Source organism: Enoplosus armatus, chromosome 23 (assembly GCF_043641665.1).
Source record: "Enoplosus armatus isolate fEnoArm2 chromosome 23, fEnoArm2.hap1, whole genome shotgun sequence".
NCBI classification, from domain to species: Eukaryota; Metazoa; Chordata; class Actinopteri; order Centrarchiformes; family Enoplosidae; genus Enoplosus; species Enoplosus armatus.
This window is the reverse complement of record NC_092202.1, coordinates 7,972,740-7,997,413: the sequence shown is the minus strand read 5'-3', so window position 1 is coordinate 7,997,413 and position 24,674 is coordinate 7,972,740. Positions and strand designations below refer to the sequence as shown.

General features: G+C 41.4%; 3 protein-coding genes across 3 annotated transcripts in view; all 3 read left to right on the top strand.

Annotated features, from left to right (window-relative positions):
* The window catches only part of LOC139306285 (GATA zinc finger domain-containing protein 14-like), a 119,456-nt gene extending 118,200 nt beyond the window's left edge, over window positions 1-1,256 (top strand). Inside the window, exon 12 of the mRNA XM_070930229.1 lies at window positions 381-1,256. Coding sequence (XP_070786330.1) covers window positions 381-1,256 — 876 coding nt within the window. The remainder of the gene's footprint in view (window positions 1-380) is intronic.
* Window positions 1,257-14,445: 13,189 nt separating this feature from the next.
* Window positions 14,446-19,427, top strand: LOC139306284 (putative uncharacterized protein DDB_G0282133). Its single transcript, XM_070930228.1, has 5 exons — window positions 14,446-14,453; window positions 14,873-15,903; window positions 16,282-16,761; window positions 17,191-17,823; window positions 18,841-19,427. Exons 1-5 carry the CDS (start codon window positions 14,446-14,448, stop codon window positions 19,425-19,427), a joined length of 2,739 nt encoding a protein of 912 aa, XP_070786329.1.
* Window positions 19,428-20,085: 658 nt separating this feature from the next.
* LOC139306282 (probable serine/threonine-protein kinase clkA) lies at window positions 20,086-24,359 on the top strand. Its single transcript, XM_070930227.1, has 5 exons — window positions 20,086-20,139; window positions 20,408-20,424; window positions 20,564-21,171; window positions 22,335-22,338; window positions 23,396-24,359. The coding sequence occupies exons 1-5, from the start codon at window positions 20,086-20,088 to the stop codon at window positions 24,357-24,359; spliced, it is 1,647 nt and encodes a 548-aa protein (XP_070786328.1).
* Window positions 24,360-24,674: the final 315 nt, after the last annotated feature.

The following is a 24,674-nucleotide window of genomic DNA, read 5'->3' as shown; positions in this document are numbered from 1 at the left end:
TCAGCAACAACAACAACTGCAGTACCAACAACAGCTGCTCGAAGCACAACAGCTGTTACAACAACAACAACAACAACAACAACAACTGCAGTACAAACAACACCTGTGGAAACAACAACTGCTGCAATAGCAACAAATTCAGAAACAACAACAACTGCAGTACAAACAACACCTGTGGAAACAACAACTTCTGTCTCAACAACAGCAGCTGGAAGCACAACAGCCGCTGCAACAACAACAGCTGCAGTACAAACAACAGCAGCTGGAAGCACAACAGCCACTGTTACAACAACAACAACAACTGTGGTACCTACAACAGCTGCTGGAAGCACAAAAGCTGCGACAACAACACATACAGGATCAATAATAGCTGCTGGAAGCACAACAGCTGCTACAACAACAACAACTGCAGTACCTACAAGAGCTGCTGGAACCACAACAGCTGTTACAACAATAAAAACTGCAGTACAAACAACACCTATGGAAATAACAACTGCTGTACCAACAACAGCAGCTGGAAGCACAAATGCCGCTGCTACAACAACAACAACTGCAATCCCAACAACACCCGTGACAACAAATGTTGCTGGAACCACAGTAGCTGCAAGAACAACAACAACTGCAGTACCAACAACACCTGTGGAAACAACAACTGCTGTACCAACAACAGCAGTTGGAAGCACAACAGCTGCGACAACAACACATACAGGATCAATAACAGCTGTACCAACAACAGCTGCTGGAAGCACCACAGCTACTACTACAACAACAACAACTACAGTACCTACAACAGCTGCTGCAACTACAACAGCTGCGACAACAACACGTTCAGGATCAACAACAGCTGCTGGAAGCACAACAGCTGTTATAACAACCACAACTGCAGTACAAACAACACCTGTGGCAAAAACAACTGCTGTCCCAAAAATAGTTGCAAGAACAACAAAATCAGCAACAACAGCAACTGCAGTACCAACAAAACCTGTGGAAACAATAATTGTTGTACTAACAACAGCTACTGGAAGCACAACAGCTGCTACAACAACAACAACCGCAGTACCTACAAGAGCTGCTGGAACCACAACAGCTGCAACAGCAACAACAACAACTGCAGTCCCAACAACACCTGTGACAACAAATGCTGCTGGAACCACAATAGCTGCTGCTGCAACAACAACAACTGCAGTACCAACAACACCTATGGAAAGAACAACTGCTGTACCAACAACAGCAGCTGGAAGCACAACAGCTGCTAAAACAACAACAACAACTACAGTACCAACAACAGCTGCTGGAAGCACAACAGCTGCTAAAACAACAACAACAACAACTACAGTACCAACAACAGCTGTTGGCATCACAACAGCTACTCCAACAACAACAACTGCAGTACCTAGAACAGCTGCTGGAATCACAACATCTGCTATAACAACAACAACTGCAGTACCAACAACACCTGCTATAAACACGAAAGCAGCAACAACAAAAACAACTGCAGTACCAACAACAATTGCTGTACCAACAGCAGCAGTTGCAACAACAACTGCTAGAATAACAACACCTGCTGTAACAACAACTGCTGTAACAACAACAGTTACTACAATAACAACACCTGTGTTAAAAATAACTGCAGTCCCAACAATGCCTGCTGCAACAACAATTGCAGTCCCAACAAGACCTGTGGCAACAACAACTGCTGTGCCAACAACACCTGCTGTCACAACAACAGATGCTATAACAACAAATACTACAGTACCAACAGTTGCTGCAACAACAAAGACGCCTGCTGTAACACCAACAGACTTTACAACAACAACTCCAGTACCAAAAACAGCAATGTCTCCTGCAACATCTGCAGTACCAACAACACCTCCTTCTGTGATAACAGCTGTTGCACCAACAACAACTTTAGTACCATCAACAGCTGCAGTAACAACAACAGCTGTGGTAAAAACAACAACCGTGGTGCCAACAACAACAACAGCGTCTGAAACAACAAAAATAACATATGTAACATCATCATCAACAGTTCCACCAACAAAAGTTGCTTCGACGACGATAATGACATCTGCTTCGACAACAAAAACTGCAGAAACAACAACACCTTCCTCAACAAAAACCATGTTGGCAAGAACAACAACCCCTACTTTGGCTCCTGATCCTGTTTATACTGTCTCAGCAGACTTGGAAAGAGAAGCTTTTTCAGATGACCTCACTGACCGCAACAGCAGTCGATTCAAAAATCTTGAACGACGAGTTGTAAGGATGGTGAGCAAACTTCCACACTGTACACCTTTTTCATTGACTGTGTCAGAGTTGTGAATGAGTGATTGGACCGAATATTTTAGCTCAAGGACAAATCTGTTAACCTGAAGATTAATTTCAGTGAAGAAAATTGTGCTTGAAAGTTTCTCACGATCTATCAATGTTGCTTTCTTTTTGCAGTGTAATGGCATATTTCGAAGAAAATTTGGTCGTCGGTTTAATCACTGCTTTGTGAAAAAGTTCAGGTAAAACATTTTTCTAACAATGGTTCATATTTTGTTTTATATACAGGATTATGGTCTTAAAATTGGTATCTTCACACATGACACAAGGCAACAGAATAAACAGTCTCACGTCACTATTTGACACTTGTCCCATTCGGTTTCATGATTCAGGCGTGGTCCAGCCCTAATACAAGGGAACGGAACAACAGCAGACATGGGGATTGTGTTTAATCGGACTACTCCTACTGCAGAACTCCCACGGAAAAGTGTCGTTGCTCAAACCTTTAGAGAAGCTGTGAATAATTCCAATAATAACTTCACTGTGAGCATAAATCCCACCTCAGTTGTAACATTAGGTAAGTAAACATAACATACTACATATACATTTGAGATATCGTGCTGCTCATTCTCTGTTTTCAAATAAGTCTGCAAAGAGACAAGATATCATAAAGATAACTTTAACGGTTTTCAGTGTTGTACAGTTCAAGTCATCCATTCAACAGTGCCGTGCAGGGCAGGATGAGCTATTCTCTAAGCGACCTTGTATTCAGCCAGAATGTTTGTTATCTAAATAATTCGTTTTTAACTGTAAGATTGTTAGACAGCCACTTTAGAACTAGATAAGATGCTAAAAAATCTGCAAAGGCAATTGTTTCTACACCTTTTATGGTGGTCCATAAAAGGTAAGTTTGACATCAAACAAGGATGAAGAAATCCTTTTGGTTTTGGCACAAATACTTTTTAACTTTTTCTAAAAATGTTGTTACAGACGGGCCAGACCAGGCTGCACCTGCAACTGCCAATCCTACAACTGCTGGACCTTCAACTCCTGCACCTACAACAACTGCACCTGCAACTGTAACACTAATTAGAAAAAGGGTGACTTTCAGATCTCGTCTAAGCACATTTACAAGTGACTTGCTGAATCCATCATCTGCAGCGTTTCGAAATCGACAGTCAATGATAAAGACACAGGTAAGTCTCCTCCTTGAAATAAAATCTGCTGGTACACCTACTCAATTATTTTATCAGAGAGCTCAAGCCTCCACACAAAGCATTGAAATGTTATGGTAACACGTTATAATGCAGCCCGTTATTTACAGTGTAATTGTGTTGTATGAATTAGGTACCAATAAGATACTAATCTTTTCCTACTGTTCCTTAAATGTACATACAGAGGAAGAAAACAAGACTATGGGGAACAAGGGAGCAACTGGCCAATTTTAGAGGAAAAGAGAAATAGATTAGATTATGCTCTATTATTCATTTTTGTAAATAGTGGGTACCTTTGGGGTACAGTACTGGGAAACAAAACAATTACCTTACTATACCCCCGCACAGTTTTGGTAGCATATCAAAACTGTACAAAACTTTCCCCAAAGTTGTTTTCCAGAGCCCCTGTAAGTTACTAGTATTTACAAAACTACAAAGTATAAAAGTATAATACACAAAAGTATAATTTATTTATCCTTTCCTACCAATTGTTACCACCTTGTTCCCCATAGTTTCTCTGATTCTTACAACAAAATTACACTCTAAATTGTGGGCTGTATTATTAAGTGTTACCAATGTCATTAAAAACAAGATAAAATAGCAATAACCTTTGATAGGCCTAAAAAAAATTAATGATGCTAGATCTTGAAAATACAATTTTATAGGTAGCTGGTCGTACATTATCTCTACAATAAAATTCAAGACATTTGTGAGTCACACACGTTACAACGGGGTGTTTGACAAGTGCCAAAAGAAGAATGGGCATTAAGGCACTGTATATAATAAAGCCTGCAGTATGAAAAATTTCCACACAGCTAGCCAAACATTTAGTGTGATGGATGGTTCTGGTCAATTCCCTCAGTAGAAAATGTGTACACTGCCCGGAAATACACTTGGAGAAACGTAATGTTACTGTAAAAATGAATAGCCTTCTATTCTTTTAAACCCTGTACTGGTGCCCATCTTTATTTTTTCCTCCTGTCTGTCTTTCTCCAGGCAACAATTTGTTTTCTGCGCAACAGAAAGTACAGAAAACACAACAGTGTTCTAAGGCATACAGAAGTAAAAAATGCTTAAATACAATTTGCTTTCTGTCTCTACAGCTTGAACCTAGGTTCCGAAGGGCATTCCCTTCTTCCTTCAAGTCCTTGGACGTGGTGTCATTCAGGTAATTTCTTAAGAATTCATGTGCTACAATTTAAGTGGTGTAATTTTGTAGTCTAAATAGATATTTCAAACAATGTTTCTTGTTTCTTCTTCTGCAGAAAAGGATCAGTGATCAACTACATGGACCTTACATTTGAAAACACATCTGTTCCTAATAATGCTCAGATTACGAATGTTTTGATGAGTGCAGCTCCACATGTCACAGGTTTCGACATTGAAGGCACAAGTAAGTCATACTGACTGCTACTTCATCAAAACTTTCAAAAGTTGCACAACTGTTTATTAAATTAATGTTTTGTTTCCTTTTCTCCTTATTCACAGCTTCAAGTGGAGTAAGCCACAAGATCAGTCTCGTCACTGCATCCTGCCTGGTACTGTTGTCATGGCTGCTGTCAAGCCAGCAATAGCATCAGTGCTGATTTCCATTTGAATTGTCAGAACTTGACTGCTATCACTGGTCTTTGTTGTTGGTAAAAATTCAAGATTCACCAGTGTCTTCGGTCTTGTACGGCTTTGGATTAACACATTTACAACATTGGATTAGGTATGTCTGTCGACCTTAACACGTTTCTGTGTGGGAACGAATGACACAGCCAACTTTAAGCACCTGATCCATCACTGAATAATAAGCTAAACAATATAATAACACTTTCTATTAAGGCCTGGGATATCAGAAAATCATTGCACTAATGCACTATTAATGTACAAGTGCATCTTTCTTCACTGATCACTGTGCTTCAGCAATATTTAACTTACTGTCAATTATTAATGCTGTCTTCTTTAGTCTTGTTTGCCAAACAAGTAAAATCTGCCACACTAGAAAGTAAAACTGTAAAAGCACTCACCATTGTCTTAATGTAGTTGTAGCTTTATTTTGAAACACGCAGATTGAGGAATCTGAATGCTAAATTTCGAACTGGACTGCTGGTGTAGTTAGTCTTCATTAAAATAGGTCTTTTTTTAATTTAAGATTATCTAAACGTTTCTGTAGTGTCTGTAGTTTTCCGTAAAATTAAAGGGCATGGTATACATGATATATATATATATGTCAAAACAATGCACTGTCAATTTTCTTATTCATACAAAGTGTATTTAAGTAATCATTCATAGCTGTATTCTGTGAAAATTCCTGTAGTTGGTACAATTTCTGTCAGAAACTTTACAATGATCAGAATACAAAATCTTTGAAGCATATTGTCTCTCGTGTGATGTTTTGTATCAGCATGTTTAATGTCAGGAGCTAATGTCACCTATATGATATCTAATCCTTTCTTGATTGATCCTTTCTTTTTTAAATAATTGGATGGCTATATAGCATACCCTTTCTTTATTACATCTTACGAAGTCGACTGACCCTAAACTAAATAAGTAAGGTTTATGGGTAATTGTGAAACGGGGGTAGTTAGTGGTGTAAACAAAAGAGTGTTAATAACTCAATCTGGTTTTATCCAGATAGGAAACCATTTGAAATGACAGGTGTAAGTGGGGCCTTTGGCATTAAACATAAAGGAAATAATCTTTGTTCACCAACTACAGCCCCAAATTCAAATACGACAGCTACTTCTGCCAAAACAGCTGCACCTACCACCACAACTACAACAACTACTGCAACTCCAGTTACAATTGCTACGATGGCTTCTGCAGTAGTTGCTACAACTACTGTGCATCTCATAAAACGGAGGGTGACTTTCAGTTCTTCTGGAGAGACATTTGTAAATGACTTGCTGATTCCATCATCTTCAGCATTTATAAATCGAGCTGCAATGATAAAGTTGATGGTAAGTCTCTGCTTTTAAAATGAAACCTGCGAATAGATATCCAATATTTCAATACACAATGGTTGACCGAATGAAGCAAAAAGAGAGTATACTCGACCAGAACCAGACCAGACCTGCTCTCCAGAGCCGGGTGCGTCCCTCATGACAGGTCACTGCCTCGAAGGGTGCAGCAGCAGCTGCCGGTCCCGCACTCTCTCTGCTCCATACCTTCAAAAAACATCCCGCAGCTGAATCAGAAAACAAGGAAGTGAAGGAACCATCTGCCCATATGGAGTATAAAGGACACTGATCATGAAATAAGAGTGCAAAAGAAGATGTATTTAAAAAAGAAACTCAAGTGAGGAAAGCACACCAATAAAGAATATAGCCTACATAAATGTACTTACAATTTGTTTGCTTGCATTACTGCCATAGGTGTCATTTACACTGGGGACGCTGGGAACCCAGGGAATCCCCACCACTTTTTGAAATGGACGATTTTGTCCCCATCACTTTTTAAAAGCATAATTTGTCAAAAACGTTCTGAAAAATAGCTTGTACAAAGAAATTTTAACTACCAAATGAGAACGCTTTGAGAAAGGTTTATTTGCATAAGAAGAAAACATACAATGCTAAAACCAAATTCTTGACAGTTTCTTTGTGAGCGAAGCCAGGTCTTCAGGTGTCTTAAGGCACTGAAGCTTCTCTACACCTCAGCAGATGAGGCAGGGATGATGTATGGCAAGCCCTTTATTGCAGATATCTGTAATTCAATTCTTCCTAGTCAAAAAGAACATTTTAGATATCCACAATGAAATTCTTCCTATCCACAATTGTCATTTCAGATATCCACAACGTCATTCTTCCCAAGACACTTTTGCCATTCATGTGTATTGGGCTGTCAATTTCAATGTCAATTTGATATCTAAAATACAATTGTGGATAGTCAATGAACCCTTTTTATGTGAAAACTGAGACCTGATTGAAAATCAGAATCAGAATCAGAAATACTTTATTGATCCCCGGGGGGAAATTATACAGTACCGGTGCTCCCATTCAAGCGTAGAAAGCAGCATAAATTGAGAAATAAAAGTATGTACAAAATATAAATAATAGAAAATAAAAATATACACATTTACAATATTTAAGTGAAAATAAAAGTAAACATATATACAACAGCAATGTATATGTTTGTCTATATATATATATGTATGTATTGCACATTTAAGAATAACTAATAGTGAGGTAGTATATGTAAATCTCAAATATTTTCACGTAAACCTGGAAATAATCACAAAGTTTGAGGATTCTGAAACATGTAACATTTTTATTTTTCCCATGTTCAATTCTGTTCTCAAACCTCTCTGTAATAAACAAAGTAGTTCCACATTACTTATAGATCTTACCTCAGAAGTCAGAGGGTAAGAAAAAGTAACATAACACAAAATAAATAATATCCTTGGTGTGCATATTGTTCTGTTAATGAAAAGGGGGGGGGTGCACCAAAATATACCCATATTCAACCGCAGGGGGAGCCATCACACCTTAAAATGTGTCTCCATGACCACTCATACAGTTTCAAGACATTCAGTACACCATCTGCTCCAGGAATATAAATTTAAGTTACGCCAAAGTCGATCAAAGTTGGTGTGGCTTGTGACATAATGTGAAAAAGACTAAAGTCCACAACTAGAATTCATCCTATATGATGTTTGTCTTTGACTCAACATGCCTATGTTCACTTGCAGTGTCAAAGCAGGTGAAATACTAAAAAACAGCAGCTCTTATAACAACACTAGTGTGTATCTCATATGGAGAGAGTCCTGTGGTTTTGTTTGGGTGGCCCCCCCATGTATATCAATGCCAAAGGAAAAACATAAACCCATGACAGTTGTGTTTCAGCCATAAGCTTTGTGAGTTTTGTTTTCAGAGTCTGATTTTCTCTTTCAACTGCACCCCCACTGGCTGGATGGGAGGCAAAATTTCACAACTTTCTGAAAGACTGGATTCCACTATTTATTAAATGGCCACCCTTGTCACTGGTTAGCTTTGATTTTTCAATTTGACAATATATTACTAACCAGAAGCTGAACCTGACTCTGACCCACACCCATACCTGTTTGCCTGCATACCTACCTGCAGCTACCAGTAAGCTTGTATATACCGTCATTGTGGCATTAAATAGTTCAAATAATCCTGTCTGCCTCAACCATCTGCACTTGGGTCCTTCCCCTGTTGTCACTCTCCCTCACTGTTGTGACAAAGGTCTTTCTTTACCTACGAGGCCTATATTGTAAAAATAATGCTTAACACAAATCCACCACTGTGTGAAATTACAATTAACATCAGTCAAAACTGGAATTGCAGCTAGAACAATCGCATTCACAGCTTTCAGATCTTGAACAAAGCACCATTCTCCAGGTTTGTTAACTTTCAGAAAATAAATATAAATGTATTACTGGCTAAAGGCAGAAGAATCTAGAAGAGAATCAATGACAGGTTTAATGCCCTTAATTGCTTCTTGCATCTCTACCTAAAAGGATCACTGAAGAATTTAAAAATCAAAAATAACTCAATAGAATGAGATTTATATATAGATATCAGCCTGAACTAGCCTTTATACAGACTCAATAAATGGAATTCCAGCAAAACCATTTTATATGAATTAGAACTGAATTAGATGATTTTAATTTTTGGGGCTTGCAACACAGAAGTAATATGACATAACACATTATTATGATTTCTGTATAGATAAAGAAATAAATCTCCCGTTCCACCACATGCCAAAGGTGCTCTATTGGATTGAGATCTGGTGGTTGTGGAGGTCATTGGAGCACAGTGAACTCATTGTCATGTCATGTAGTAGTAGTAGTAGTTTGAGATGATTTGAGCTTTGTGACATGGCACGTTATCCTTTTGAAAGTAGCCATCAGAAGATGGGTACACTGTGGTCATAAAGGGATGGACATGGTCAACAACAATAGTGAGGTAGGCTGTGGCATTTAAACAATGCTCAATTGGTACTAAGGGGCCCAAAGTGTGCCAAGAAAATATCCCCCACATCATTACACCACCACCACCACCAGCCTGAACCGTTGATACAAGGCAGGATGGATCCATGCTTTCATGTTGTTTACACCAAATCTGACCCTACCATCTGAATGTCGCAGCAGAAATTGAGACATGAAAATGTTCAGTAAATGTTCAATAGTCCCTTGGCTGTTACTTGGGAAGTTGCATATTTGCAGTGATCTGTGCAGTGCGCAGAAGTGGTGACATTTGATTTCTTTGAAAAGTTCATATACACCTAACCTGCTTGGGGCACATGGGAGAAGTTTTCCTTCTGGGTTTTCTGACAGAGAGCCTTTCTGACAGAAAGACAGGACTTTCAGCCAGGAGATTATTTTAAATGACAGGTGCTTAAACCTACCCAAACTGCAATTGTTTCACAACGTTAACCATGTGTTAGAAAGGCTTTCTGGCAGAAATTTTGCCAGAAATTTTGCAATTTTGAATTTGGCAAAGCAAGTTGAGTATCCCTGCCCTACAGTCTCTAGTCCAATGTGGGTGTGTTTGTGTGTGTATTCTCAGATCCACTGTGACAAGAGGAGGGGTTCTTCCTCTAAGGCTTCAAGTCTATGTCTGAACAAATGTCCTTGCCTGAGAAGTGAAATCATTGATTTTAAAGATAGTCGCTACAAAAGACATTAAGCAAATCAATAGTGTTTGTACTGGTAGTGGTACACATTGTTCCATTGTTATGCCTACATTAGATTCCCACACCTTTTTTAAGTGTTTGATAAACTGGTTCTTCTGTTCTTTGGAAACACAGTGACACAGCTGTCTAGCACTTAATCACACCCCTAAACCTTATTTATGGCAACTTACATGTCTCTAACAAAGTGTCTTCGGCTTTAGCGCGTTGTACAGGTAGTTTTGGATACAGGCCGGAAAATTGGCCTCTTTATTAGTCTCTTGTTTTTCAGTCTGGTCTGGGTGTCTTGTCTTTATCAGCTCTATTTTTGAATATTTAATCAACAGGGAATTGGCTAGTTTTATCACTAATATTTATTATCTATAATACTATTTTCTCAATGTGTGAGCACAAAGCTTCATCTTGCTTTTGACTTTAGGAATCAGATAATCATTGCCTGTCAAGTATTAATTATGAAAACCAGCAATACAATGACTCGCAATGACCTTTAAGTGAAGGAGGAGCAAAGTCACATGATATAAAAATGTGGAGCTGCATCATTGTCTCTTGACGTGTTTGCTGTTCAGCATAATTTGTATTATTATTATTGCAAAAAAGGATCCTCAACAATGTTTGATTGACAGGTGATCACTAGAAGGAGCAATGCAAAGACAACACAGGGACAATTAGCCAAAGGCATCACTGAAACTAAAAGCTATGCATCCTGACAATGAAAACTACACAGTCACTATATATCAATTTAAGTGGTTTAAGACAATAAATTCTTCATAGACCAGGCAAAAATTAACCTAAAATTTAACATTAATGTTTGGCTTTAACCTGCTCCAGTGCCAGTGAATACAAAGGAGGATATTCAAATGGATTCATATCACATACAAATCACTAAAAAAGCTGTGGGGTACAAAATACATCAATCAACCCACTTGCAAAACACATTTTCAACAAAAAGCAGTATAACAGGATATCTGATGATCTTTAAAAGTCTTAAAAAGCATTTCTCATTTCTCAAAAAAGGCTTAAATTGAATATACAAAGGTCTTCGTTTTCATTTACAAAACTTATATTTGTCAAATATTTAGTCTTAATCAGTAATGTTAATTATAAATTGTTTTTTGATTTATCATATTGTAAATTGTTAAGAAATGTTACACACTTATAAATTAAAAGTGGAAGGCTGTTCAGTTCTTTATTCATTTTTTTTATAACAGTGCTGACTGTTATATGTGCAACCGCTCTTGCTGCAGCTAGCTATGTTATCTATGAAGCTCATTGACTCATAATGGGCAAATATCAATATCATATATTATATAAAAACTTCAGTAAACTGGAATACATTTTGAATTGGTTACTCCATCCATCCATTTTATGCCGCTTATCCAGGTCCAAGTTGTGTTCATTGTCATTCTGAAATGCCGGCAAGTACTGAAAAAAAATGTGATATAATAACAAATAATTTTAGGCTGTTTCATCCCAACTGGTTTTCCACCAAACTTTCATACTTTGGCCAGTGTAATCATGAACAAGTGTTAAATGGCATTCTGTGTGGTATTAAAAAGGCATTAAAACGCTTTAAATTTAACTTGGTGAACACTGCAGAAACCCTGTAAAAGCACCTGCAGTTTACTTGAATTTATTACAACAATATGTTGCCATTGTTTGTCATGCATTTGCAAGAAATAAAACTGAGATGCTTTTTGATGAAGAAACATTACTGTTATGTATGTTAACTGTATCATAATTGTATCATCTATTTAAAGATTTACTCTGATCCCTTTTTTTCTCTCTTGCATTTATTCCTGCTCCATTACCACTTCACTATAACTCTATATTTATTTGTTAGTCATAACTTGTCACACTGGTGGAACTTCTTTCAACATTCAGATAGATGGGATGAACCAGCAACTTGTCTCACAGAACAAAAGATGCCATAGTAGTGAGCCAAGAAAATGACAGATTGACAGATCCTCTATTCTGTGATTTGGGCTTGTTCACAACGTTGGTGTCACAACATTTCTGAAAAATGTATCACGCATGAGTCACGTCATATTCAATTCCAGTATAAATAGGCCTCAATAGCTGTGGACTGTCACATAAGGTGAAAGGGTTACAATATCACATAAGTGAACTGGACAGAATTAAAAGACACGAACATAGTTTTAAAAAAACCCATCCAAAACTGAAAGGGGAAATTTATAACATTTCATCTTTTCATTTTGGGTAAGTACATTTTTAGTCTATACGTACACCTTTTTTTACATTTATGTGTGTGTGTGGGTGTGTGTGTGTGTGTGTGTCTTGTTTGTGTGTTAGTTTTCTATTATACCAATTAATTCTATTAATAGCCTCTGTCCTAATTTTAGGAAATGTTCATGCATTTCATTATAAATTATGTGTCATTCTTGCACATTACCATATATCTATCTATGAGATAAGTGATTGTCACATGAAGTTATTAATACATTTTGTAATATGTTGTGAAATCCTGCTTAAACAATTTCTCTTTGGCTGATATTCAACTTTTTTCCCCAATTGAAAGCACCATTTAATTTTTGTTCCCATCTCCATTATCATGGTACATGTAGCCTTTCTTTTCACCGCACCATAAAAATGTGACTGTTTGTGACATCTGACTGTTTTAGGTACAAACACAGCATCCTATTATCAAATATGAAAAATAAAACTGTGATATGTTGCTTGCTTATGGTGGGAACTGTTGGGTCTCTGCAATAACATTATAAAGAGTTGGTCTAGACCTGCTCTATTTGTAAAGTGTCATGAGATGACTTTTGTGATTTGGCGCTAAATAAATAAAATTGAATTGAATTGAATTGAATTGACACAGTATTAGTTCTTGTAGGGATAGTTCTTGTTCGTCCTTCTCCATCATGGGGTCAAACATCAGGGTCATATTGCTAATAGAGTTTCAGTGCTTTGCTCAAAGACATTTCAGCCTGGTTGATGATTGCAGACATTTGCAGGGACTGAGTGTTTAGGATGGTTAAAGAGCAGTCTTCTCACTCAGTGCACCTGTCTGTTCAAGTACTCTGCTTGTTGAGGTAGTGCATGTAGATGTGTTATTCCATCAGCTCTAACCTGGATAAGAAAAAAATGGAGTCTAAAAACACTAGAAATTGAAGATGGAACATGGGAAGCAAAATATTTGTCAGGCAAGGTTTACTTTTAGCCAAGCACCAACCTCCAGGTCTGAAAGGTGCCTTAAACCTGCATTCTTTCTATTGACCGGCAGGGGGCGACTCCACTGGTTTCAAAAAGAAGTCCGGTTGTATTGAAGTCCATGAGAAAATTACCCTACTTCTCACTTGATTTATTACCTCAATAAAGGTTTTCCTATTGAGTTTATGGTCTGAAGCGCTTTCAAGCTACCTTGTGATTGACCACGGTGACCTAAAATAGAGACGTTTGGTTGCACTAAAAGACACTCTAGGAGCTGTTAATGTTTTTCTGGTATGTTCATTTACAAGCTAACTTTGTTAGCAGCTACTTCGCACGGCATAGCCAGGAGCCAGGTGAATTCGGGTTGCCAGTATAGGTAGGCGTGGATATTTTCTTCGGGTTCACAGATGACTTATTATGATTACTGTATTTTGTCAGAGCGCCAAATTAATGAAAGTGTACAATACAACATAAGAGTTTCAAAGAAATGAAAGCTGCATTTTACCACATTTCCTTTCAAAGTATAAAACACAACTGGTTCAGGATATGGATTATTATGAGGGGGACACATTCTGTATTGTAATGGTTATTTGCATCAAACCCTATGCCTTTGGATGTTTTTTGTACCTTGAGTTATAAAGGCTAAAAATACTCCGATACTCAGATTTGCAGTCATTTGCAGATTGAATACTGTGAACTGTGTACTAAGTTAATTTTCTTTCTGTTTCATTTAAAACACAATTGAATAGAAGTACACAGAACAAAACAAATCACATAAAAGTTTCAAAAGGTTTCGGTATGCTGCTTCTCTTAGTAAGTCTCTGTACTGTTTGATTTTATAGATTCAAAGGAAGACAAGATGCGTGTCAGACGGATCATATCAATTGTCCTGATTATAACAGGTAAGCTGAGTGATGTTAAACTGGTTGCCTTTAAAGTGTCTTGATACAAAATAATGGAAAAGGTGTGGGGAATGACACAACATGAAGTTAAGGTGGAGTTTGTGCATGCACCTAATCCAATATTTCTTATACAAAGACACATCAGACACAGTCTATTATCACTCTTAGATCACTATCATTTCATAAAGACAAACGCTAAACCGTGTTTTGGTGTGTTCTACTTTTTATCATGTTTGTTTACAGAACCTATGGTTAGGTTAGTTGAACAAGAGACTGACCTGGGGACTATTCCAGAAAGCAGGTTTAACAAACTCTGAGCCTAACCCTAAACTCTGAGTTGATGAATTCCGAGTTTTCAGTTTGCAACACAGCAGCAACAAAGGAGAGAGAAAAGGCATGGGAGAGAACCGCTTCCTGAGTCAATGCGTTTTCAATTAACCTGCTTTCTGGAATAAACTCCAAGTAACACAGTAAAGCAAAAGGTTTCTATTAATGGTTTGACTTGAGAACTATTTTAAAATAGTGGCTGAAAAGTTTTGTAAATAATTTTAAGCATCACATAAGTTTCTGTTTCTTCCTTATCAATAGCAGCTATGGATTTGGAAACAAAACGAGCAGCTGCACAAACACCTTCAATAACAGGCCCTGCAACACCAACTGCTGATACAACCACAGCTGCTGCAATAACAGCTGTTCTGACAACAACTGCTGCAACAAAACCTGCTCCGACAACAACTGCTGCAACAAAACCTGCTCCGACAACAACTGCTGCAACAACTGCAGCAACTACAACAGCTGTTCCAACGACTGCAGCAACAACAACACCTGCTCCGACAACAACTTCTGTAACAATTACGACACCTGTTCCAACAACAACACTGGCAACAACAACAACAACAGTTCTGACAACAACTGCAGCAACTACAACACCTGTTCAAACAACTACGGTTGCAACGACGACAGCTATTCCAACAACAACTGTTGCAACCACGACACCTGTTCCGACAACAACATCACCTGTTCCAACAACTACCGTTGCAACAACGACACCTGTTCCGACAACAACATCACCTGTTCCAACAACTACCGTTGCAACGACGACACCTGTTCCAACAACAACTGTTGCAACAACAACACCAGTTCCGACAACAACACTGGCAACAACAACAACACCAGTTCTGACAACAACTGCAGCAACTACAACACCTGTTCCAACAACTACCGTTGCAACGACGACACCAGTTCTGACAACAACTGTTGCAACAACACCAGTTCCGACAACAACACTGGCAACAACAACAGCACCAGTTCTGACAACAACTGCAGCAACTACAACACCTGTTCCAACAACTACTGTTACAACCACTACACCAGTTCCGACAACTACTGTTGCAAAAACGACACCTATTCCAACAACAACTGTTGCAACCACAAAACCTGTTCCGACAACAACACTGGCAACAACAACAACACCAGTTCTGACAACAACTGCAGCAACTACAACACTTTTTCCAACAACTACCGTTGCAACGTCGACACCTATTCCAACAACAACTGTTGCAACCACGACACCTGTTCCGACAACAACTGCTGCAACGACAACACCTGCTCCGACAACAACTGCTGCAACAACGACACCAGTTCCGACAACTACCGTTGCAACGACGACACCTATTCCAACAACAACTGTTGCAACCACGACACCTGTTCCGACAACAACTGCTGCAACAACAACACCTGCTCCGACAACAACTGCTGCATCAACAACACCAGTTCTGACAACTACTGTTGCAACCACAACACCTGTTCCAACAACAACACAGGCAACAACAATAACACCTGCTACGACAACAACTGTTGCAACAACAACACCAGTTTCAACAACAACAACACTGGCAACAACAACAACACCAGTTCTGACAACAACTGTTGCAACAACACCTGTTCCGACAACAACACTGGCAACAACAACAACACCAGTTCTGACAACAACTGCAGCAACTACAACACCTGTTCCAACAACTACCGTTGCAACGACGACACCTATTCCAACAACAACTGTTGCAACCACAACACCTGTTCAGACAACAACTGCTGCAACGACAACACCTGCTCCAACAATAACTGCTGCAACAACGACACCAGTTCCGACAACTACCGTTGCAACGACGACACCTATTCCAACAACAACTGTTGCAACCACGACACCTGTTCCGACAACAACTGCTGCAACGACAACACCTGCTCCGACAACAACTGCTGCAACAACGACACCAGTTCCGACAACTACTGTTGCAACGACGACACCTATTCCAACAACAACTGTTGCAACCACAACACCTGTTCCAACAACAACACAGGCAACAACAATAACACCTGCTACGAAAACAACTGTTGCAACAACAACACCAGTTCCGACAACAACACTGGCAACAACAACAACACCAGTTCTGACAACAACTGTTGCAACAACACCAGTTCCGACAACAACACAGGCAACAACAACAGCACCAGTTCTGACAACAACTGCAGCAACTACAACACCTGTTCCGACAACAACACTGGCAACAACAACAGCACCAGTTCTGACAACAACTGCAGCAACTACAACACCTGTTCCGACAACAACACTGGCAACAACAACAGCACCAGTTCTGACAACAACTGCAGCAACTACAACACCTGTTCCAACAACTATGGTTGCAACGACGACAGCTATTCCAACAACAACTGTTGCAACCACAACACCTGTTCCAACAACAACAAAGGCAACAACAATAACACCTGCTACGACAACAACTGTTGCAACAACAACACCAGTTCCAACAACAACACTGGCAACAACAACAACGCCAGTTCTGACAACAACTGTTGCAACAACACCAGTTCCGACAACAACACTGGCAACAACAACAACACCAGTTCTGACAACAACTGTTGCAACAACACCAGTTCTGACAACAACACTGGCAACAACAACAGCACCAGTTCAGACAACAACTGCAGCAACTACAACACCTGTTCCAACAACTATGGTTGCAACGACGACAGCAATTCCAACAACAACTGTTGCAACCACAACACCTGTTCCGACAACAACACTGGCAACAACAACAGCACCAGTTCTGACAACAACTGCAGCAACTACAACACCTGTTCCAACAACTACGGTTGCAACGACGACAGCTATTCCAACAACAACTGTTGCAACCACAACACCTGTTCCGACAACAACACTGGCAACAACAACAACACCAGTTCTGACAACAACTGCAGCAACTACAACACCTGTTCCAACAACTACGGTTGCAACGACGACAGCTATTCCAACAACAACTGTTGCAACCACGACACCTGTTCCGACAACAACTGCTGCAACAACACCTGTTCCAACAACTACAGTTGCAACGACACCTGCTCCAACAACAACTGTTGCAACCACAACACCTGTTCCAACAACAACACTGGCAACAACAACAACACCTGCGCCGACAACAACTGTTGCAACCACAACAGCTGTTCCAACAACTACCGTTGCAACGACACCTGCCCCAACAACAACTGTTGCAACCACGATACCTGTTCGGACAACAACTGCTGCAACAACACCTGTTCCAACAACTACCGTTGAAACGACACCTGCTCTGACAACAACTGTTGCAACCACAACACCTGTTCCAACAACTACAGTTGCAACGACACCTGCTCCAACAACAACTGTTGCAACCACAACACCTGTTCCAACAACAACACTGGCAACAACAATAACACCTGCTACGACAACAACTGTTGCAACAACAACACCAGTTCCAACAACAACACTGGCAACAACAACAACACCAGTTCTGACAACAACTGTTGCAACAACACCAGTTCCGACAACAACACTGGCAACAACAACAGCACCAGTTCTGACAACAACTGCAGCAACTACAACACCTGTTCCAACAACTATGGTTGCAACGACGACAGCTATTCCAACAACAACTGTTGCAACCACAACACCTGTTCCGACAACAACACTGGCAACAACAACAACACCAGTTCTGACAACAACTGCAGCAACTACAACACCTGTTCCGACAACAACTGCTGCAACAACGACACCAGTTCCGACAACTACTGTTGCAACGACGACACCTATTCCAACAACAACTGTTGCAACCACAACACCTGTTCCAACAACAACAATAACACCTGCTACGACAACAACTGTTGCAACAACAACACCAGTTCCAACAACAACACTGGCAACAACAACAACGCCAGTTCTGACAACAACTGTTGCAACAACACCAGTTCCGACAACAACTCTGGCAACAACAACAACACCTGTTCCGACAACAACTGCTGCAACGACAACACCTGCTCCGACAACAACTGCTGCAACAACGACACCAGTTCCGACAACTACTGTTGCAACGACGACACCTATTCCAACAACAACTGTTGCAACCACAACACCTGTTCCAACAACAACACAGGCAACAACAATAACAGCTGGTACGACAACAACTGTTGCAACAACAACACCAGTTCCAACAACAACACTGGCAACAACAACAACACCAGTTCTGACAACAACTGTTGCAACAACACCAGTTCTGACAACAACACTGGCAACAACAACAGCACCAGTTCAGACAACAACTGCAGCAACTACAACACCTGTTCCAACAACTATGGTTGCAACGACGACAGCTATTCCAACAACAACTGTTGCAACCACAACACCTGTTCCGACAACAACACTGGCAACAACAACAGCACCAGTTCTGACAACAACTGCAGCAACTACAACACCTGTTCCAACAACTACGGTTGCAACGACGACAGCTATTCCAACAACAACTGTTGCAACCACAACACCTGTTCCGACAACAACACTGGCAACAACAACAACACCAGTTCTGACAACAACTGCAGCAACTACAACACCTGTTCCAACAACTACCGTTGCAACGACGACACCTATTCCAACAACAACTGTTGCAACAACACCTGTTCCAACAACTACAGTTGCAACGACACCTGCTCCAACAACAACTGTTGCAACCACAACACCTGTTCCAACAACAACACCTGCGCCGACAACAACTGTTGCAACCACAACAGCTGTTCCAACAACTACCGTTGCAACGACACCTGCCCCAACAACAACTGTTGCAACCACGACACCTGTTCCGACAACAACTGCTGCAACAACACCTGTTCCAACAACTACCGTTGAAACGACACCTGCTCTGACAACAACTGTTGCAACCACAACACCTGTTCCAACAACTACAGTTGCAACGACACCTGCTCCAACAACAACTGTTGCAACCACAACACCTGTTCCAACAACAACACTGGCAACAACAATAACACCTGCTACGACAACAACTGTTGCAACAACAACACCAGTTCCAACAACAACACTGGCAACAACAACAACACCAGTTCTGACAACAACTGTTGCAACAACACCAGTTCCGACAACAACACTGGCAACAACAACAGCACCAGTTCTGACAACAACTGCAGCAACTACAACACCTGTTCCAACAACTATGGTTGCAACGACGACAGCTATTCCAACAACAACTGTTGCAACCACAACACCTGTTCCGACAACAACACTGGCAACAACAACAACACCAGTTCTGACAACAACTGCAGCAACTACAACACCTGTTCCAACAACTATGGTTGCAACGACGACAGCTATTCCAACAACAACTGTTGCAACCACAACACCTGTTCCGACAACAACACTGGCAACAACAACAACACCAGTTCTGACAACAACTGTTGCAACAACACCAGTTCCGACAACAACACTGGCAACAACAACAGCACCAGTTCTGACAACAACTGCAGCAACTACAACACCTGTTCCAACAACTATGGTTGCAACGACGACAGCTATTCCAACAACAACTGTTGCAACCACAACACCTGTTCCGACAACAACACTGGCAACAACCACAACACCAGTTCTGACAACAACTGCAGCAACTACAACACCTGTTCCAACAACTACCGTTGCAACGACGACACCTATTCCAACAACAACTGTTGAAACCACGACACCTGTTCCGACAACAACTGCTGCAACGACAACACCTGCTCCGACAACAACTGCTGCAACAACGACACCAGTTCCGACAACTACCGTTGCAACGACGACACCTATTCCAACAACAACTGTTGCAACCACGACACCAGTTCCGACAACAACTGCTGCAACGACAACACCAGTTCCGACAACTACTGTTGCAACGACGACACCTATTCCAACAACAACTGTTGCAACCACAACACCTGTTCCAACAACAACAATAACACCTGCTACGACAACAACTGTTGCAACAACAACACCAGTTCCAACAACAACACTGGCAACAACAACAACGCCAGTTCTGACAACAACTGTTGCAACAACACCAGTTCCGACAACAACTCTGGCAACAACAACAACACCTGTTCCGACAACAACTGCTGCAACGACAACACCTGCTCCGACAACAACTGCTGCAACAACGACACCAGTTCCGACAACTACTGTTGCAACGACGACACCTATTCCAACAACAACTGTTGCAACCACAACACCTGTTCCAACAACAACACTGGCAACAACAACAGCACCAGTTCTGACAACAACTGCAGCAACTACAACACCTGTTCCAACAACTACCGTTGCAACGACGACACCTATTCCAACAACAACTGTTGCAACCACGATACCTGTTCCGACAACAACTGCTGCAACGACAACACCTGCTCCGACAACAACTGCTGCAACAACGACACCAGTTCCGACAACTACCGTTGCAACGACGACACCTATTCCAACAACAACTGTTGCAACCACGACACCAGTTCCGACAACAACTGCTGCAACGACAACACCTGCTCCGACAACAACAATAACACCTGCTACGACAACAACTGTTGCAACAACAACACCAGTTCCAACAACAACACTGGCAACAACAACAACACCAGTTCTGACAACAACTGTTGCAACAACACCAGTTCCAACAACAACACTGGCAACAACAACAACACCAGTTCTGACAACAACTGTTGCAACAACACCAGTTCCGATAACAACACTGGCAACAACAACAACACCAGTTCTGACAACAACTGTTGCAACAACACCAGTTCCGACAACAACACTGGCAACAACAACAGCACCAGTTCTGACAACAACTGCAGCAACTACAACACCTGTTCCAACAACTATGGTTGCAACGACGACAGCTATTCCAACAACAACTGTTGCAACCACAAAACCTGTTCCAACAACAACACTGGCAACAACAACAGCACCAGTTCTGACAACAACTGCAGCAACTACAACACCTGTTCCAACAACTACGGTTGCAACGACGACAGCTATTCCAACAACAACTGTTGCAACCACAACACCTGTTCCGACAACAACACTGGCAACAACAACAGCACCAGTTCTGACAACAACTGCAGCAACTACAACACCTGTTCCAACAACTACGGTTGCAACGACGACAGCTATTCCAACAACAACTGTTGCAACCACAACACCTGTTCCGACAACAACACTGGCAACAACACCTGTTCCAACAACTACCGTTGAAACGACACCTGCTCTGACAACAACTGTTGCAACCACAACACCTGTTCCGACAACTACCGTTGTAACGACGACACCTATTCCAACAACAACTGTTGCAACCACAACACCTGTTCCAACAACAACACAGGCAACAACAATAACACCTGCTACGACAACAACTGTTGCAACAACAACACCAGTTCCAACAACAACACTGGCAACAACAACAACACCAGTTCTGACAACAACTGCTGCAACAACACCAGTTCCGACAACAACACTGGCAACAACACCTGCGCCGACAACAACTGTTGCAACCACAACAGCTGTTCCAACAACTACCGTTGAAACGACACCTGCCCCAACAACAACTGTTGCAACCACAACACCTGTTCCAACAACAACACTAGTTCTGACAACAACAACAACACCAGTTCTGACAACAACTGCTGCAACAAAAACACCTGCTCCGACAACAACACTGACAACAACAACAACACCAGCTCTGACAACAACTGTTGCAACAACAACACCAGTTCCGACAACAAGTGCAGCAACTACAACACCTGTTCCAACAACTACGACACCTATTCTAACAACAACTGTTGCAACCACGACATCTGTTCCGACAACAACTGCTGCAACGACAACACCTGCTCCGACAACAACTGCTGCTGCAACAACGTCACCAGTTCCGACAACTGCTGTTGCAACGACGACACCTATTCCAACAACAACTGTTGCAACCACAACACCTGTTCCAACAACAACACAGGCAACAACAACAACACCAGTTCTGACAACAACTGTTGCAACAACACCAGTTCCGACAACAACACTGGCAACAACAACAGCACCAGTTCTGACAACAACTGCAGCAACTACAACACCTGTTCCAACAACTATGGTTGCAACGACGACAGCTATTCCAACAACAACTGTTGCAACCACAACACCTGTTCCGACAACAACACTGGCAACAACAACAACACCAGTTCTGGCAACAACTGCAGCAACTACAACACCTGTTCCAACTACTACCTTTGCAACGACGACACCTATTCCAACAACAACTGTTGCAACCACGACACCTGTTCCGACAACAACTGCTGCAACGACAACACCTGCTCCGACAACAACTGCTGCAACAACGACACCAGTTCCGACAACTACCGTTGCAACGACGACACCTATTCCAACAACAACTGTTGCAACCACGACACCAGTTCCGACAACAACTGCTGCAACGACAACACCTGCTCCGACAACAACTGCTGCAACAACGACATCAGTTCCGACAACTACTGTTGCAACGACGACACCTATTCCAACAACAACTGTTGCAACCACAACACCTGTTCCAACAACAACACAGGCAACAACAATAACACCTGCTACGACAACAACTGTTGCAACAACAACACCAGTTCCAACAACAACACTGGCAACAACAACGCCAGTTCTGACAACAACTGTTGCAACAACACCAGTTCCGACAACAACACTGGCAACAACAACAACACCAGTTCTGACAACAACTGTTGCAACAACACCAGTTCCGACAACAACACTGGCAACAACAACAGCACCAGTTCTGACAAAAACTGCAGCAACTACAACACCTGTTCCAACAACTATGGTTGCAACGACGACAGCTATTCCAACAACAACTGTTGCAACCACAACACCTGTTCCGACAACAACACTGGCAACAACAACAGCACCAGTTCTGACAACAACTGCAGCAACTACAACACCTGTTCCAACAACTACGGTTGCAACGACGACAGCTATTCCAACAACAACTGTTGCAACCACAACACCTGTTCCGACAACAACACTGGCAACAACGACAACACCAGTTCTGACAACAACTGCAGCAACTACAACACCTGTTCCAACAACTACCGTTGCAACGACGACACCTATTCCAACAACAACTGTTGCAACCACGACACCTGTTCTGACAACAACTCTGGCAACAAAAACAACACCTGCGCCGACAACAACTGTTGCAACCACAACAGCAGTTCCAACAACTACCGTTGCAACGACACCTGCCCCAACAACAACTGTTGCAACTACAACAACTGTTCCACCAACAACACCAGTTCTGACAACAACAACAACACCAGTTCTGACAACAACTGCTGCAACAACAACACCAGTTCCGACAACTACCGTTGCAACGACGACACCTATTCCAACAACAACTGTTGCAACCACGACACCTGTTCCGACAACAACTGCTGCAACCACAACACCTGCTCCAACAACAACAGCTCTCACAACAACTTTTGCAACGACACAAGTTCCGACAGCACTGGCAACAACAACAACACCTGCTCTTACAACAACTGTTGCAACCACAACACCTGTTCCACCAACAACACCAGTTCTGACAACAACTGTTGCAACGACACAAGTTCCGACAACAACACTGGCAACAAAAACAACACCAGTTCTGACAACTGCAGCAACTATAACACCTCTTCCAACAACTACTGTTGCAACGATAACACCTATTCTAAAAACAACTGTTGCAACCACGACACCTGTTCTGACAACTGCTGAAACAACAACGCCTGCTCTGACAACAACAGCTACAGCAACAACTGCAGCAACACCTGCTGCAACAACTGCAGCAACTACAACACCTGTTCCAACAACTACCATTGCAACGACGACACCTACTCCAACAACAACTCTTGCAACCACAACACCTGTTCCAACAACAACACTGGCAACAACAACTACACCAGTTCTGACAACAATTGTTGCAACTACAACACCTGCTCTGGTAACAACTGCTGCAACAACCACAACTGTTGCAACAGCAGCTGCTTTGGCAACAACTGCCGCAACAGCACCTGCTTTGGAAACAACTGC